Below are 19,628 nucleotides of genomic sequence, written 5' to 3'. Positions count from 1 at the left end.
GTAGCAGGCTCATTGAAACCATTAGGTGAAACTCAAAGCTGTATTTACCAATATTTTCTGAACCATCATTATCAATCAGAAGTGGTTCAGAAATATTCAAATTTTATTTTTGCAATATCAGAAGAGAAGTTATTCCCTAAACCCCCATTCCTGGATGAATGACATTTGAATTATTCACATAACTGAGATATTTTTTCTGAGAACAGACTATGATGATATGTATGTTAAAAAGTTTGCACTCTTCATCAGGATGCTTTAGAAGAAAAGCAGTACTAAACTAACTTAAATAACAGCAGAAAGTCCTTCTAAGCTTATAAAAATATGGAATATATTTGCCCACATACTGAATAGTCTTTGCATAAATAATTCCTCTAGTGGGCTCTGAGCATTTTTGCATTCTACTTTACTAACGGTGCACATAATATATTACTTCTGTCAATCGATGACAATTGCAGTCCCTGACAACTAGCCAGAACAAGTCCTTTATACCCAGAAAAACAGCAGCAGAGAGGTGTAGTGAGTAAATTAGAATGGTTATTCAATGAGTTAGCAGCAGACTAAGTGTTAAAATAGAGACGCTTTTGACTTCTTACCCAACGTGCCTTGTTCTAGAGTAAGCATACCTCAGTAAACAAAGACAAATGTGATATTAGCATTGTTGTACAAGCAAAAAGGATCTTTCTGTGTGAAAGTGGGGGCTGGCTAGGGAAAGGATATGGTGAGTGTTTCCTCCCACCAAATTCTTAACAATTGCTGAACTATTTCTGGCAGAAAATACCTATTCTGTGAACAAAAATTATAAAGGACTGGCACTTTCATACAAATCAGTAACAGCCTTTCACAGGCAAAACTAAGCTACTATATTAGGAATTACAAGAATGTGTTATGTGTGTGTCTGCATCTAAAGTCCACGCCTGAATTTATCTTAATATCACTTACCATTCCAAATAAATTTTAGATTATGAAGTAAGAATTTCAGCCTTTGGATTTGCAAGAGCTTTTCTGGTAAATGCAGGACGAATTCTGACTATTTATCTGCCTTTTTAAAAATACACTGAAAGGTCTTGAGTCCCTTAAATACTATCTAAAAATAAACACCCATTCTTTCTCCCTCAACTTTGAATTTCTCCATACAGAGAGTGTGTTTTTTATACTACATTGGCTTTGTGTTACTAATGTTTTTGAAATTCACACACTGAACTGAAGAAATCATGCCATCATAACACAAAAGTCAAACAGTTTACTAGTTACGGAAATTCACAATGGGTATGTGATTGTACACCCATTTAAAAGTCACTATAAATCACCTGTTTTAGGCCTGGAGACCTTCCTTTTAAATAATCCTTCCAAGAATTAAACCCCATTTATAAAAACATAAAATTCCTACTATTTTCAGGCACCCTAGGTAAATGTGTGTCAGATATAAATGCCTATATTTTATTTTGCCTACTTAGCATCTATTTAATGTCATTCATGTTCCCAAATAAATTATCAGTCATACATCTCATAGCAGGCATGAATAAACAATAGTCATTCAGTTCATTGAGCAGAAACAGTGACCTACTAATTCAAATACTTCAAATAATCCATTGATTTCTCATCAGCCAGATTCTCTCACATTTGCCAGTTTTTTGCATTCCAACAGCTCATTTTAGCAGGAATCTAGTTCAGCATTCTAGTTGTACGTTCAGGAAAAAACAAAAAAAAGAAATCAGTAACTGCATCCAGTTTTGCTAAATACAGGTCATATTCTGCTACGCTGTGCTCAACAGAAAGTTTATTAAGACAAAAATATAAAAACACTAACACAGCATCAGTTGGTCTAAATAAAATAGAGACATGTCTAGATTTAAAGCTTCCTCTTTTCTCCACTTTTATGGAGAAGTATTTAATAGTGGTTCAGAAATCTCTCATGTGTATACTTTGAAGGAATTTTAAGAATTTCTTGAATAAAGCTTTCAGAATCTAATTACTAACACTTCCCAAAACAACCAACAAGTTCTAATTATAGTAAGTATCTGAAGACCAACTTATAAGCATGTTGTTAGATCTACGCTATCAGATGTTCAGAAGGGATCAAAAGGAAAGGAGGGGATCTTTCTTTGCCTGGTTTCCTATGGAAAAGAAGGCTTATGCAATCCTATACTCTATGCATATGCATGCAACTCATTTGCTTCTCTAATTCCTTTTGCATTTGGTGGTCAATATAAATCAAATTTGACAGGATTAATAGCTTAAAGATACTATGTTTCTACAAGCTCTGAGAAAATAAGTAAGCAGGGTGAAGAAGGGACAAATTGGCAACTGGAGCTCTGTCCTTATTAGAAATCAGACAATTTGTACAGGCTATATAAAGGCTATCTAAAAGAGTTTTGAACTTCCTTTTTAAGTCATCATCCTCCATCTGCTTGAAGTACCAATTAATAGTAGGCTAGGTGTAACTTCACATGTAATGAAACTTTAAAACTCTTGAATTATTTCTCTGTGAGAACAACAGTTCCACAGAACAAAACATCAATATTGCAGAAACACAAGAGATTTTTCTAAACTGGAAAGATTTCGTGTCCTATCTTTCGCTCCATATGCACATACTGTTATGTACCACATACACACTTCCTGCAGAATGAAACAATGCTGGATTCTCTTCTCAGCTTTCAACTTGGGACTCATTATTCCATGGTAATACTGACATTGTACTGGAATTAAATGACCAGTGCATTCTCTGACCTGTAGACCTGATCAAGCTGGCCTATGGAAAAAAGCTGTCCAAAACCCACCGCTTAATTCTCTTTTGCAAATGCCCTTGCAATCTGTATACCAGACAACAAAATGGAGCCATCTCTGGTCACAGGAGCTAGGCTTAGTGAGGAAGACCACTTGCGTACTGTCATATACCCTGATGTATACTCACGACATGGCTGAAACGCATGTACCATGACCAAATACTTGGTTGTTGCGTAACATGGATCAGCAAAATTTTATGTGACAAGTATACTTTCAATTATGGGATGGGACATTGAGTTTTCTGGTGCCTTTGCAAGAGGCTATGGGGCCTACTCCACCTGAAAGTTTCATGACTTCTTAGATGATACATCAAATTCTACTTACTTACCTATCCTGTGGGTATAAGAAAAGTCAACTTTCAGGATTCTGAGTGAAAAAAAATTATCAACCTTTCTGACTCTCTGAAGGAGAGAGTTTCATTAAAAGCGTTCCTCATACGAAAAAGCATGTGCGAGTCTACTTTTCTACTATTACTGAAAAATTAGATGCCACAGTCACTGGGTTACATCTCACAAGACAGCATGGAAATTATGTCTGGGATACCACGGTTTCTTCCAAGCACTGCTAATGCTGGATGTCACAGTAGATGTTGTTGAAATTAAATTTCAATGTAATGGCTACAAAAAGACCTCACTAGAAGGCAGTAAAAAGACCCCAAAAACCCCAATTTCATCTTTATATTTTTCAAACAAAGTGAAAATAATTGTAACCATTGAAAACCTTAATATGAATGAAATCAACCAGTTATTTTAGTAATAAATGAGCACCCATCTTGAATGTGTGAAAATACACACTTCGGCTTTAATCATGCACAGGACAGCTTTCAAAGACTGCCCTATCCATCTACTGCAGCCCATAATATCTTCCTGTACAGGTACGCCACATATGCTGTGTGTATGTGTGTATATATATATTACATATTCATACACACATATAGCAGTCATTTTGCCACTATCGAGACATAAGAGCTATACTTCTTTGTATAGCTACAGGTCTGCAAATCACTTTTCATTGAACTAACAGGGAACTGCTGAATTGCTGAGAATGGGAGAAGTAGGTGGAGGGAGGAACTGAGGTAAATACTACTTTTTAAAATCCTGTTTCTTTATCACTTTGCTTGTTCACAGCCACATCATACAAAATTTAAACCACATATTCTATTATCTTACTCTGTTTTTGAAGCCTTCATGGTTAAGGTGATTCAGAAATAACTACAATTTGGGAGTTAACAACAGAAACCTTGGATTTTCACAGACAGATACCATATAGAGTAGTTTTCCTCTTTTCCCATGCTCCATTTTTGGCAAGATCTCAGCAGCCATTAACTAATAAACTGAACTCAAGATCAATGTTTTAAATCATTTTATGGCTGTGATTACAAACTGCTTTCATTTAATACATAGGATTGGTTTCTAGCAGTTCTCAAGGGAGTGACTGCTGAGATCGTGCTAGACTTGAAAAGGATAAATTCAAAATCATCATCTGAATAGCATGACTTTAAGATACAAACTCTTTCAATCTGCAAAGACTATCCATAACAATGTAGGAATCTCACTTTTATCAACGTAGGAATCTTGGTTTTCTGACAACTGAAGGCATCTGTAGCTAGAGCCTTGATGATCAAGAAATACACGGCTTACAAAGGTTGTTGCCCATTTTACCTAGAATGCTTTTGTAGCATAGGTAGCATTATATGTCCTAGCGTATAATCAGTGTGGTATTCCTGCTTTAAAAAGGTGAGACAAATAATGAAAGAAAATTCAGAGAGAAAGTAGGTGGAAATAAAGTGAAAAATTGTGGGAGTGAGGGACCCAGAAAAATTACAAAGTTGAAGAATCACAGGCACTCTATTTTTAGTTTAATAAACTAGTCACTCATTCACCATATTCTGACACATTATATACCTGTAAATAAACGAATTGTGAAAGAAAGGATCCACTGAAACTTTTCTGAGAATGAGATCTCACCTTTCACACTTGCATCCATCCAACCTTTTCTAATCACTGTAACTGCTGGCTTTGTAATCAAAGTAGAGACTTCTTTTTGTGACATGGCATACATGTTAGTTTTTACCGTCCCCTGAATTTTCCAGTGCAAAGCCAACTCTGACAAACAGGGCACAAGATTAACTCTACAGAAAAAGCTGCTAACATCACACAAAGTTTCAGGAGGCTATACAGAGAACAAGCCTGCATGGCACTGCAGTGTGACATGGCTCTTCTTTCTTTCCTTAATTAAGGGAAATCACTGTGGTCTGCTGAAGCAGACAGATAGCATCCCTTTAAATTATTTCATTAGTATACAAGGCTTTTGCTCTTTAGCATTCATTTTATATTTTTATTCCCCATTTTTACAAGTAAATCTCAAATACTTCAGGTTTATCACACCTGGCATTTTATCTCCAGAGTATAACAAATAAGTAGACATTTTAAAACACCAGCTAGCCTTCAAAGGAGCAGCCTCAGGCACACCACAACTTAAAAACAAACAAAATAGACCCTCTGCTATATGTATGAAAAAAACAGAAACTTTTTCAACAAATTTCTAACAGTTAAGAATTAATGAAATCCAATTTAGTAACTCTTTAGAAGATTGCTTCTAATTAAAAAAAAAAGTTCTCTCTTGAGAATTAGTACTATCACCTTTCATTTATTAGTATGAAACTCTATGCCACAAAACTTTCTTATAGAGAAGCCAAATAGCTGCTTAATCACAAAACCCCCCAGCATTTAGGCTAAACTTATTTGATAAACTGAATGAGTAAAGTAAGTGGTAGCTAACATAAATGAAACCTAAAAATGAAGTTTTCATTTTTGCAGCAATGTATGTTGTAATAAGTGAAAACGCATCTTGATATTGACTTCAAATAAAAAAGTGGAAGAACGTGAGATGCACAGAAATCCTTCTTTTGCTTTTAGAACCTCATTTGTAATTTATCATTTTCTTTTATCATTTCTGTACTCAGACACAAAACCCAGAACACAAGCAAAACTGACATTCATAGCACTTCTAGATTTTGAACTATAACATTTTCTTTTAGTAGACTATTCTGGTGTGATCATTACTGCAGAAAACATAATACTTCAAGGTGAAGAATAACAAAGGATGAAGATCAAAACTGGCTACCAAGCTGGGCAGGTACCGGACTGGGACACTAATTTTCAAAACACAAGTACAAAGCTAGTTCTGCAAGCTATATGCATATTTTATAAACTGGTAATTAACACAAACTAATCTAGCGTTTGTTTATGCAAATAGCTGGTTTTGAATGTCAAATATTCAAAATTACAAGTTTCTCTAGTGAATTACACCTTTGTGCTTTGTTGACAGGAACAGGTGAAATTAACCTCAAGAAAAAACAAATCATATCATTTAGGATGTTGATATAGCAAAACAGATGATAAATATAGTTAGGAATATTTCATATATATATGAATGTAACTTAATTACAGGCAAAAATAAAGGAAAGTTATAAATGGTAAAAATAAAAGGGTAAATAGTAAAAATAAAGGATATTCATAATTGGAATAGAAGTCTCTGAAATGAATCTGTTTTACTACCAGTGATAACATGGCAACCCACATAATATTCAGCAAACAGATTTTCTGGTTTCAGTCCTTTTTAATCTCAAAATACCAATTAACCCTACCACCAACAGACAAGAATGTAATCTCAGTTTCAGTAGACAACATCTTGAAGTACTTCATGATTATCTGAAAATAAACATCAATGCAAAGGAAAAGAGAATTTGTTCAGCGTATTTCAGAAGGATTACTACAAGTCTCAGCCGGATAGCCACTTTTTTTTGGATTATCTCCTACTTTACTACTTGCAGACAGCATTATATGAATAAATAGCCTAGAAAATCCCAGAAAACCATAACATCTTGATTAGAGGCAACAAAGTTCAACTTTACCACTCATAAATGTCCAGAAACTATTCCTAGATTTAATAATTTCTTGACCTCCAGAAACAGAAGTGACAATAAATGCATTTACTATGTGAAAGTGATTTTGAAAACAGTGAGTTTTAATTGTTTACGCACAAATTTTGACCTCCATACATGCCAGACTTTAAGCAATGTGAACAGACTGCCTGAAATCAGAGAGATTAATCACAGCATATAAAGTCTAATAAAGTTATGGAATAAAATATTAAATACCAATGCAAATAACAGATTTTCTATTGAAAGTACATCTCTCATCTCGTTTTAGAAAGTGCATTACATGAAACTATCAGGGCCCCAAAGGAAGTACCTAACTGAAAGTGAGGAAAAAAATTCAGCATATATTTCAAATTTGCAAATTTTACTATTTTTAATTTAAAAAGTTGAAATTTTCTGAAAGAATATATCTTTAAAACTGAAAGTTGTTCCACAGTATTTGCACAGCTGATGCTGTTACACTGGGGATGCATGGTATTGAGGGAGGTTGCAAAAGCAGAGTGGCTAGTTTCAATTAAGTAATCATACCTGTTACTGTTTTTGTTTTGACAGGACTGCTGGCATACTCAGAGGCTTGATTTGATTGCTGCCTTGCCAAAGGTGCACTTCCAACTGATGCTTCATCCTCTTTTTTTCGAGTTACTGACACACCAAGTGGAACAGTTCCTACAGACTGCTAGGAAAAGAAGTGCCTTGTGAACCACTCAAAATCAAAACACATTAATGTTGAATTATGACATTGTCATGAGAAGCATGTCTTACACTACGTATTTGGAAATGTACAGAAGACAACTTGAAACAATGATTGGAGTACAGATATTTTGAAAACAAATTATGAAATGCTACATTCAGACTTGCACCTTTAATTCTTTACTTCTGTCCTGTTAGTCTGAAAAAAAGGTCTATGATAACAAAAGAGGTGAAATATAATTTATTAACTTAAAATACCATGCTTGTTAGCTAATCAAAATGCATGTGAATAAACCTGGAGGATCACCAAAGCAAAAAGATTATCTAAATGTTTAATGGAAACTGGAAAATTTTAGCCACATATGAAGGTTGCAAAGTTTTGCAAAGAAATTTATCAAGCTTCATTAAAGTTCGAAAGATGCATTGTTATTTACACATTATTATATTTGTTCCTCAGATTTTAAAGATAAAATTTGTGACCACTACTGATTTTGATTTGTTTGGTCTTTCAAGCATATCAATAAATGACAAACTGCTCAAAATATGACACTGTTAAACAAAACTCAGAGCATTAAAATCTAGTTTGAAGGACTGCATCCTTATTCCAAGATTAGAAAAGAGTGATGTGCTTTAATCCACATGGGTTCTAGAACTGCAGGTCCACAAATGAATCAGTCTACTCACTTTGTTGTTGTTTTTTTTTATTAATGTGAGCTAGAAAAGACAAAATCATTAAAAAAAGGACCCTCAATTTTGCTGTACAGTTGTCTGTTAACATTTTGGTGTAGCATTAGCTGCTGCGTATACTGTAGCTATATCACAGTTGACAAAAGCAGAATATTTCTACCATTGATTTTGCAGAGGGTTATCATTTAAAGATGACAAAAGTTTTTTCTTAAAGATCAGACATTAGGATTACATGCATCTTAATCAATTCTTGTGTAATTTAATTTTGTTGGTATTGGAGCGAAAATGTAATCCATATAGCTGGGTAATGAGAAACCTCACACGTTGCATTAGGAATCTCTGTGGGAAACAAATTCGTGTGAGGCGGGCAATGTGCTTGTAAATTTTCTCCAATAGAAAACAGATCACTGAATCAAGCAGTGTGCAACACGTGCACACATACAAAACCCCAAAACAAACAGAAAAATCGTTTAATTGAAGGGGAATGACTTCCAAACGCCTTCACCATTTTCCACTATGAAAGTAAATTAAAATAAGAAAGACAATCAACTATTTAATCCTAACTCCAGTGAAAACAATCAACTTTATATATACAGTGGTATGCAAAGTTAATAGGAAAATACTTATGTCAATGACAAACAGAACTCTCATGTCTCCTCCTCTCTCTGAAAGTACAGTCGTCAGCTTTGTCTCCAAAAAGCACTAAAAAGCCATTCTGGAATACAGTAACATGCCACTTTGGTGTCCTCTAGCCATAACAACAACAAAAGAACCCACTGGCTTTGAAAAGACAAGTTCTATGCTACAGAAATACTTCCCACATGCATACAGAGAGAGAGTGTCTGAAGTTTTGTAAACTTTTGTCAGACACTTTACATCACTTATTTTCAAAATTTAGCAGTTTATGTGATAAAGGCAAAGCCATCTGCAGCTTTCCCATCACGGCAACCGCTGAGCCATAATTTGGCAATTCTGGATGTAACCTTGCAAGACCATTGACTTGCCAAAGCAAAGCAAGAGTTTCTGAAGAATGAACACAGACAATACAAGACAGTACAAAAGACAATAGGATGAAAATACTGTCTGAAGAAGCAGATCTATTTCTGAACCACTGAAGAAATGGATCAAAATATAATAATAAGTTACACCACTAGTCATATAGCGAAAAACATCAAGGCTATCACAGCCAGACAAAGCTGGAAAAAATTATGACCAAATATTGAGTGCTTGAGTGCTGATCTGGACAATGAAACAGCTGTTTCATCTTTGCTCACTGAAATCAAGCCTGATGTTGCTGTTGATGACGCCCAGTACAATCTTGTCAGGTTTTTGGCAAAAGACTTCTGGTTAAAAGAATGCAGAAGATGAAAGATCAACGTTGAACTGGATGGAAAAGGATCATCAAGATTTGGGTTTTAGCCACAAACTGATGAGGAAATTGTGGCTTGGGAAATAGCAGATGACAAGAGCCCCACAGCTGTACGAAGAGATGAATCTGATGGGAAAGGAGATATTGCAGGCAAGTGTTATCACAAGCATTTTGTCACAAGAATCCAAAATGCTAGCTATTAAGTAATATATAGTAAAGTTTAACACACCTACTTGGGATATAACCTTTATGGTTACTAACTGGTAGTGTTACAAAGAAGATAAATAAAGAACATTTAATAAAGTTATGGAACTACGGCAACATTTATATGAGGTTGTTTTGCTGACACGAAGTCAAAATCAGAATCTGTTCTAGAATACTGCCCACAGTTTTATTAATGATGTTTTGTGCCTATTATACACTAAATACTAGATTAATAACAACTCATGGTACTCAAAATAAGAAAAATTGCTACTTTTCCAGTATAATTATTACAATTAAGTTTTTAAGCAGAAGAACATTTTATGCAGAACTTTTTAAGTTTAAAAATAAACCTACAGGAAAGCTATCCTTTTCCAGATTTAAGTTTTATTGACACAAATAATCTAACACATTATACACCATGTTAAGTATGTGTACACAAAACATATACATATATGCTATTTATGCATGTAAATGGATCAACAGATACAAATGATATTTTTTATTTTACTTCATACTATGCAGTCAACATGACTTTGGAAACAATAAAGATCTAAAATCATAGAAAGGCACAGAACAATAACAGCTAAAAACCAACCTGCCAAAAATACGAAGCCCCACGTATTTCCTGATTTTCGTGGAGATATGCCAACTAATAGAAGCTAAAACATCCTATAAAGAGGGCTATTGGAAATTTTCCCCAGCTAGAATAAATTAATATTTTATTTCACTTGGGATTTTTGGTAATTAAATATTTTATTTCTGAATTATAACTTCCCATGAGTGCGAGGCTGCAGAAGATACAGGTAGATCTGGGAACATGAGAAATGCATTCTAAAGAGAACTTGACTGACTGAACAGATGAGTAAGTTTAATTTCAGGGATGCCTATACAGTCACCTCCCTGATAACAAACCAGAGGCAAAAGAATATTCCAAGGTAGGAACTTTAATATTAATTATGAAATGAAAAAAAATAAAGCACTAGCTTGTGAAATGTTGAATTCAGAAATCTCAGCCCAGACATGGGTTGCCATCTCTGAAATGATACCAAATCCAGCTATCCCATATGGTGGATGCTGGGTGCACACAGACTGGTATGTACATGTGCAGTAGCTTGCAAGCAGCAAGCCGGAAATAAAGTTAATGACATCCTTGGAATGGGGACAGATGGCAGTTCTACTCCAGACATGGTGTTTTGTGAACATCTAAGGTTGTTCATGTCTTATGCCATTATGCAAGACACTGCATCACAGCAGTGCTTGTCACGTATCTGCCTTAGAGAAGAATATTTACCTGAGATTAATAATATAAGCACACACCTAAATTGCTTCAGAGAGCTCAAAAGAAAACTAGGCATTTGGCCTAGTTCCCAATTAAAATTAAGTTAATACAATTACATTAATTAAAATTAAATTAATTCCTAATTTAAAGATGAAGCATGCCTAACCCTGGGGGGTCACAAAAGCACCTTCTTTCCTGGCAGATGAACTTACTACTTCAAATGGAATTCTGTAACTGCTTCAGATAGGAATTTCAGGTATGCTCAGAAAAGTGCTTTGCTGGGATAAAAGACCAATCACTGATTAGCTGTAATCTTTCCAAACTTATGTGATGAACTGATGTCAGCCAAGAACCCCCACATTTTCACCAACTGATGAAAGCATTCTAGCAGCAGTTTCAAGGGGCCTCTGAAAATAGAACATGCAAGGTTCAAGTCCCATGTAGCTTTAGTTCCTTAAGTAAGCATTCCTACATCCTTCAGAAAATTAATTGCGTTCCTTGGGGTAAGAGGTGACAGATTCTAATAGGGATAAACAGTCTTTCTGGCCTGAAAGCAACATCAGAAATCAAAACCTATTATAATTTGAGAGATCTTTGCACACCAAGAAGATAATTATGTCTACCGTAGAAACATGCTTGTTTTATCAAAGCCTCTCCTGCTATTTATCAAGGCAGACAAGAACTACTAGAACTAAAGAAGAGCAACACAGCTCTACCCTCAACAGCCAGCTTTGCTACAACATGGAGAAATCTTAAGTTTGGGTACTGAAACTTACTCTTACGTTGTGTCATTCATTCATTGTCAGAAGTGTTCGGCTCTTAAAGACACAAAGATTTGCAATATTCTAAAAGTCAACCTAAACCAAATAAAATTAGATGAATTACTTGTTCTTCATGAGTCTACTGACCAAGTTGTGATGATAAAATTATTTCATCTTAGGCAAACATTCCAGAGAGACCTCTGGTGCAGACCTCTGAATGAAGAACTGCCCAAAGCATGCCATCAAGAGTTGATAATATTCTCAGCTCACAATGAACTTACCATAAAGCAGTGAAAGGATTTTATAACACAGTAAAATTCCTAAGATAAAGGTAGAGAAAAGAGAAAATGAGCAGAAAAAAAGTTGAAGGCAAAAAATGGATTAAATTGAATTGCTAATGACCAGTTCTGTTACCTACCTACCCAGCTGATGAAAAATTCTTGGTTTTTTGAATTGGGATACACAATCTTCCATGGGGGGAATGTTCATGAAAAAAGGAAGAAATTTGGATTCTGGAATCATGTATGAGCTTTAAAGCATGATGAATCTGGAAGTAGTACAATGTCTTTTCCTTAATTGCCCCCGTATGTGACTAAGGATGTTCTCCCTGCACTGCTGGTTTTAGATCTACTCCGTTACTGAAATACTCATTAAATTAGGTAGTAGCACACACATGTGTACAGAACAGCCAAAGAAAGTGACAGAAATATGCAGCAGCGTATCTGGCTTATACTAATTTTTTTGAGCAGTCACGCAGACTGTATGTAAAGCAGAATAGTTACAATTTTATCAGATTTCTTCTTAATGCATTAACTCTTAAAATGTGGAGCTGAAAATCAAAACATCTACATTCAAAAAATTTACCCATGTGTCCAACATAATATTATTTATGAATATTGATATCTTTAAACTTTTATTAGTATTTCCATTTCACAGGTATAACATACCAAATTTCCGTACAAAAAAAAATTTAGCATGAAATACCCTTCCCCAGAATGCTTTTCATCTATTCTTCAGGTTTTGAACTAAAGGCGAGCAAAATCAAAAAGTATATTTTTAATTTATTCTTGCCATATGAAGCACTAAAAAGTTGAAAATCAGGCCATTAACCATTAGAACTATCACATAATAGGTTAATAACAAGATGGCATAACAAATTACCTCTTTTTTAACATATACATTAAGCAGCAAGCTCTAAGTTTTGCGGCTTTTAAACTAAAAATTTGGTGTAAGTATCTTAATAGGCACAATGTTCAGAAGGTCCTGAATTAAAAAATTTCTAAGATGTCTCTAGCTTACAAGTCAAAAAGTAAGGATTTTGACAATAAAGTTTTGAACTTTAGGTTATAGTACGTGGATTTATAAAGTTTATTCCTTGCTCTGCACCAAGACTCAAGTTATTTCAGCTCAGTATTATTAAAGAATAAACAAATATAACTTAACAAAAACAATTCCAACAACTGCTGCCACTTTAACATATATTGTGTCTTGGGTGTTCTGGGTTTTTGGTTTTTAACCCATTAGCTAGCAATGGTTCCGGGGGTTGACTAATGTACACAGTACAGTGCTCCAAACAAGAAGGGTGATCTACCAGTAGTATCTTTTTCTAGACAAAGCAGCACATGGTATTTGCTACACTGATAACCTGGAAAGATCACCAGCTGATGATAAGGCGAAAATACTCTCATGATAACAAATATCTCTTGCTTACCTGTGCTGGTTTTGGCTGGGATAGAGTTAATTCTCTTTACTGTAGCTGGTGCAGTGCCGATGGCACATTGATGCTTTAGTTGCTGTTAAGTAGTGGCTCAGTGTTGCTAAGTAGCGCCTGTAGTAGCCAGGGACCTTCCCAGCTTCCCGAGCTCTGCCGCGTGGGTGGGAGGCCGGGAGGGGCGGGGCCACAGCCGAGGCAGCTGACCCCGGCTGGCCAATGGCGTGTTCATTCCGTACCATGTGATGCCACGGCCAGTACATTAACGGGGGCAGTTGGCGCACGGGTGGTTGCAGCTCAGCAGGGACTGGCAGCATTGGGTCAGCAGGCAGTTAGCGGCTGCATCGTGTACAGGTTGTTTTGGTTGTTCATTCCCCCTTCCCCTCCCGGGTTTCACTTCTCTCATTGTTTTCCTTTTCATTGTATTGTTGTTGCTGTTACTATTGTTTTATTTTAATTATTAAACTGTTCTTATCTCAACCCATGAGCCTCAACCCTTTTGATTCTCCGCCCCATCCCACCGGTGGGGGAGTGAGCGAGCGGCTGTGTGGGGCTGAGTTGCCAGCTACACCACACCACCTCTTCCTGTCCCTGTTACCAATAAATGTTTGTTTGGTTTTTTTCTTGTCTGACACTAAACAACAGTATTTTCTTATGTTTGTACATTATTCAGAGCTGCTAGATATGAAAACAACATAAAATGTTTTTGAAAACTGTATAAATTGTATAAGCATTATGCAGTCTTAACTAACTTTTGTTCACTTGAGTTCGGAAAAGGAAAGGAGCAGGAGGGCAAATGAGCTAAAAAAGAGCCAGCTAAAATATTTCATCTTCTATGGCAATACACACTGATATCAAGTCAGGAAGCTCAAGAGCTTCTTTTCCTACTGGAAAAGGTGAGGTACTCAACACCACTTTCACCTCAGTAGTTACTAGCAAGGCCAGCCTTGAATCCCAGCTCCCAAAGACCAGGGGAAAAGGATGGAGCAAGGAAGACATACCCTCAGTGGAAGAGGAACAGGTCAAGGAATACTTAAGCAAACTATACATAAATCCATGGGCCCTCATGAGATGCACCCACAAGTGCTCAGAGCTGGCAGATGTCATCACAAGGTCACTTTTGATGTTCTTTGAACAATCATGGCAATTGGGAGAGATGCCTGAGGACTGAAGAATGCAAATGTCACTTCTGTCTTCAAGAAGGGCAAGAAGAAAGACCCAGGGAACTACATGCCAGTCAGCCTCACCTCAGTCCTTGGGAAGGGGATGGAACAACTAATCCTGGAAACCACTTCCAGGCATATGACGGGCAAGAAGGTGACTGGGAGTAATGAGCATACTTTCGCCAAGTGGAAGTCATTCTTGACCAATTTGATAACATTTTATTATTAAATGACTGGCTTAGTAGATGAAGGGAAAGCGGTGGATACTGCCTACCTTGACTTCAGTAAGGCCTTTGACGTTGTGTCCTTTAAGATCTTAATGTTGAAGCTCATGAAGTATGGCTGGATGAGTTGACAGTGAAGTGGACTGAAAACCGGCTGAATGGCTGGGCCAGAGGGTGGCACGAAGTTTAGTTGGACTCTAGTAAGTAGCAATGTACCCCAGGGGTCAATAATGCGTCCAATCCTGTTCAAAGTCTTCATTAATGGGAGGATTGGCTGATATGCCAAAGGATTGTGCTGCCATCCAGAGGGACTATGACAGGCTGGGGAAATGGGCTGACAGGAGCCTCATGAAGTTCAGCAACAAGAAGTACAAAGTTCTGCACCTGGGGAAGACCAGCCTCATGAGTCAGTATATGCTGGGGGGCGTCCAGCTGGAAAGCAGCTTTGCAGAAAAGGTCCTGGTGGACACCAGCTTGAACAGGAGGCAGCAAAGTGCCCTTGCTGCAAAGAAAGTGAATGGTATCCTAGGCTGCACCAGACAAAGCATTGCTAGCAAGTCAAGGGAGATGATCCTTCCCTCTGCTCAGTGTTGGGTCTAGTTCTGGACTCCCCAGTACAAGAGAGACATGGACATACTGGACAGAGTCCAGCAAAGGGCCACAAAGATGATTAAGGGACTGGAGCATCTCTCAAATGAGGAAAGGCTGAGAGACTAAAGACTTCACCTTGAGTTCTGTTCAAAGATGTTAATTCTATTCCTAATATAAACATAAGCAGCATTGGCTTTGCTGTATCACCTTTTAAAGAAAAGATGCTGCACATGTATACCATATAGTATACAAATAGACAGCAAAACTTCTTACTACAAACTGTTTCACTAGTTTCCTCTATTATTGGGAAAATTTACAAACCATAAACTTCCAAAAACATATTAAAATAAGGACATAAAAAGCACACAACAAAATCTTCGTGCTTGCTGTGTTTTTTTATATAGAGAGAGACTTGTTACTTCATTTCTGCCAAACCAAATTTTATGAGAAGCGTTACTACTCATGACTAAAATCCAGTTATGCCCCTCAGAATGGTATTATACTGACCTATGTCCAATATCACCAATAATATAAGAGGCAATAATGGACAAGACTATAGATAGAGAAGAGGCTTATTTTACATGCTTTCACTTCAGCAAAGAAACTTAAGAACTTCACCACGTATTTCTAGTATCCACGACAGAAATTCAAAAGCAACATGCAGATTTGTTCAAGTCCTCAGAGGGCACCTCATGGATTTTTGGACTTCAATGTTCTCATTGTTTCTGCGCTTTAAAGGGGACAACAGAAAACTTATAGATGCATGTTGAAGTTCAGAATGGATAGACAAAAACAAGTTATATTTACATCCATTTACCCTAGAACACTGACCATATAGCCACAACAGCAACCACACAGATCATTGTTCAAATGCCTAACAGCAGCCTCATTTTGGCATGTACTGTCACTTTGTAATGAAAAGGTAAGAAGCTACAATGCCATTCACTGAAAGCATCTGGCATCAAATATTCCACTGTACTTTAAAAAATCATGCAGAAGCCTTAAGGACTAGTTATATTTGTAAGTTTTCCTCTTTTTTTCCCCTCTGAAGTTAAAAGAAATGTGAAGAATGATGTATGTAAATTGCACACTGTACAGAAATATAACTTATATAGAAGTGTTGTACATCAAGTGAATTTCCAAATTCTAACATTTTCTTTAAACACTACGTCCAAACCCCTTCTCCTGCAAACAGTTGTCATATATGTTTCCTAAAGACATAAAATTCCATATAGGAACAAGTTAGAAAATTTCCTTCTAATGATAATAGAAGCAGCAAAAAAACTTACTGTAGTCTTGAGATCTTAAAATCTTTTACTTCTAGCCTAAAGATGTGAAGAACCAGTTTATATTCACTGACCACTATGCCAAACTTAACTTTCCATTTAAATAGATGCTCTCCCCTTTTGGTGTTTACCTTTAGTCAGACTTCCAAAATCCTCATTTATCTCATTTTTCAGACACTATCTGAGAACATATCAGGACATGTGACATAGTGTACTACATACTACATGAACATGGCCAAAGAATTTATAACCTAATTGTACAAAATCGACACACCGCCTAAAGGAGGGGAGGAAGCGTAAAGAAATAACATCTGTACAAAACAAGGAACATAACGGCCTCCACTATCACACTAGTTCTACAATTATTAGCTGCTAGGTAAGCAAGGTGCAAACAGAGGTAGTTTTGGCAATAGTCAAACAGTAATAAACAAAAAGAGATAGTCCTCGCAGGGCGGTGTCTACCCTCACACCCCAGCACAGCAGTCTTTCATTGTTCTCTTCCAGTTGACAAAGTCTCAGTAAGGCCAAAGAGGATTACATTTCTTGGTGGCTTCATCACACTGACCTTAAAGATGACACAGTATGACTTTATGGAAAACTCATTGAAAATATATGTGTTTTGATAAAAAGAAAAAAGGGGCAAACAAAAAAAACACATTTACATTTATGCTTGGTTCTGTCCTCTCCCATTTCAGCTTACGAAGTTAAGTATATTCTGATATTTCTAACTTTTCATGCTTTCAGACAACACTGCACCAACACAGTTAGTATTTCAGTAAAGACAGAAAATATGTGTACTACCAAATTGGTGTTATAAACCTAAGAATCCCAGAGGAGTAGTTAAAAAGCAAATAAATCTGAAGAAGTTCCAGTAAGTAAAGGCATACCTGTCTCTATGGGGAGCCAGACAATCCCAGCCCTATCCTGTATGCAATCAGAAGTTTACATGACTACAGCTGTGGTCCTAAATAGTTAATAATTTAACTTACTGAATTCATAATGTTATTACTTGATAGAACATGTACACAAACCCAAATGTACTGAAAGACGTTGTGATTTTGTGCTTTCAGATAAAAGCCAAAATTTTGACTTACTCAAAAGAACAGAGCAAATAACTGTATTAAGTAGACATTAAGATTTAAAATATCGTAACGTTTAAGATCCCTGATTCACACAAGGAACTTCTAAAGCCATGTATTTTCTTCTGATGCAACTAACACTGACTGTGAGGAAGAAGAGAGCTTTATCAATCTAACATTTTGACTATAACACTTGCTTGAAAGCATGTCTTACAGTTGTTCCATTAAATGGTCAAAAATTATGAAGGTTGTAGAGAACATTTTTGTTTTGTTTAGACTATGGTAACAAGCTAAATCTCTTCCAATAAAAAACTACACAAGTCCATAACCTTGTCTAGAATTCTTATCCTAGGATAATTACAATATTACTGAAAGGAAAAAAAGTCTTTGATCAAGGATAGTTTAATACAGGTATAGTTTTCTTTTCAAATAAAGTTTCTTCATGACTACTACAGATAGCATCATTTCTAGTATTACATGCAGTCTATCACCACAGTGATGTTAATGGTGAAACTAGTATGATGTCGACAGGTAAGTTTATTAATTCACATTTAAACTGATTTCAAATGACTAAACTCTAAATGCTAATAACATTAGATTTGTTTAATTAAAAATTAAATTAACATTAATTTTAATCAGATCATAAAATTCAGAAGGCTGCATAAGGTAATGACACAAATTACAAAGTAACTACTTAATCAAAATCTGGTTAAAAATTTTGCCACTGGTGATCAAAACCATGGGCAAACCAGTTTCCCCATGTAGTCACTAAACCTTTCTAGTCACTCAGTATACAACAAAGGCAATCAAAAGAGAAAGCATTGAGCAACAGCTGATTATATATCTTAATGTTAAGGAAAGACTTTTACATGAACATTTGAAATAACCAGTCTCCTTTACATTTTGGAAGGATACGTAATAGTATTGCAAAAATAAACAAACAGTCTCTTTTTAAAAAAAAAAAAAAAAAAAAAGAGGTATACCAGGAAATGTTGTGCTGCTCCAGTTATGATGCAGGAATGAAGAATAACTCAACATGTTTAAAAACAGCATAAAGTTATTAAAACAATAAAGCAGCAATTCACACACTGAAGTTTTTCAGATGGTGCTGGTGCAGAATGAGCTTAAAGGGAATCAAGTTAATGTTTGACAATTACTACCTAACAAGGTCATTTACACAAGAGAAACAAATGTTTACAGATCATGTTACTCTTCCCACTTCAAGGGCCCAGTATGAACTTCCCTGACGTGCATAGTGTTCTACAATTATGAGATAAATAACGGAAGATTCTTTTATTGGCCACTCTAATAATTGACCACTTCGAGCTGAGACAGAACATCAGGCTACGCAGACCACTATTTGATCAATTCTGAAAATTTATACTTTAGAACGTTCTACTGGTCTGCCAAACAGTTCAAAAAAAGTTGAAAGACAAAACCTGTGCTCTTTCCAGGTCAGGAGTATGGGGCATGAAAGCCAAGAATATGTCAAAGGAAACACTGTGCCACACAGACCCACAGCCTTAACTTCTTGTATCTTTTGCAAGCACTTTGTATGAAAATATATGGTTTGACATTATATACAGAATCTACTACCATAATCACTTATGTCAAGTTATGAACTATATGGTTCATCTCCTATTAATTAATAAGAGTAGTGATTTTATAACACATTATGCAATTATTTGATAGACTGTCCCAAATGGTTAAAACATGATTTACTATTCCAACTCGGGAGGCTTATGAGGTCTCAGTAGTTAAACCTAGTTGCAAAATACTGATCCTGAACAGTGACCATCAAAAAAAACATTCTCTCTATTCTTTTAATTAAACATTATAAATGAAAACGTTGTGAAA

The 19,628-nt window shown here is 36.0% G+C and overlaps 1 protein-coding gene across 5 annotated transcripts in view; it reads right to left on the bottom strand.

Moving 5' to 3' along the window:
• The window catches only part of VPS13B (vacuolar protein sorting 13 homolog B), a 486,846-nt gene that overhangs the window by 247,349 nt on the left and 219,869 nt on the right, over positions 1-19,628 (bottom strand). For 4 of the 5 annotated variants that reach the window (XM_075085497.1, XM_075085494.1, XM_075085498.1 and 1 more), the window contains exon 21: positions 7,256-7,403. In XM_075085497.1, the coding sequence (XP_074941598.1) occupies positions 7,256-7,403 (148 nt within the window). The remainder of the gene's footprint in view (positions 1-7,255; positions 7,404-19,628) is intronic. The other variant, XM_075085496.1, reaches the window with a different exon arrangement.

The sequence above is a fragment of the Phalacrocorax aristotelis genome, chromosome 2, assembly GCF_949628215.1.
Source record: "Phalacrocorax aristotelis chromosome 2, bGulAri2.1, whole genome shotgun sequence".
NCBI classification, from domain to species: Eukaryota; Metazoa; Chordata; class Aves; order Suliformes; family Phalacrocoracidae; genus Phalacrocorax; species Phalacrocorax aristotelis.
Note: the sequence above shows the minus strand (reverse complement) of the source record. Positions and strands in the feature narration are given on the sequence as shown.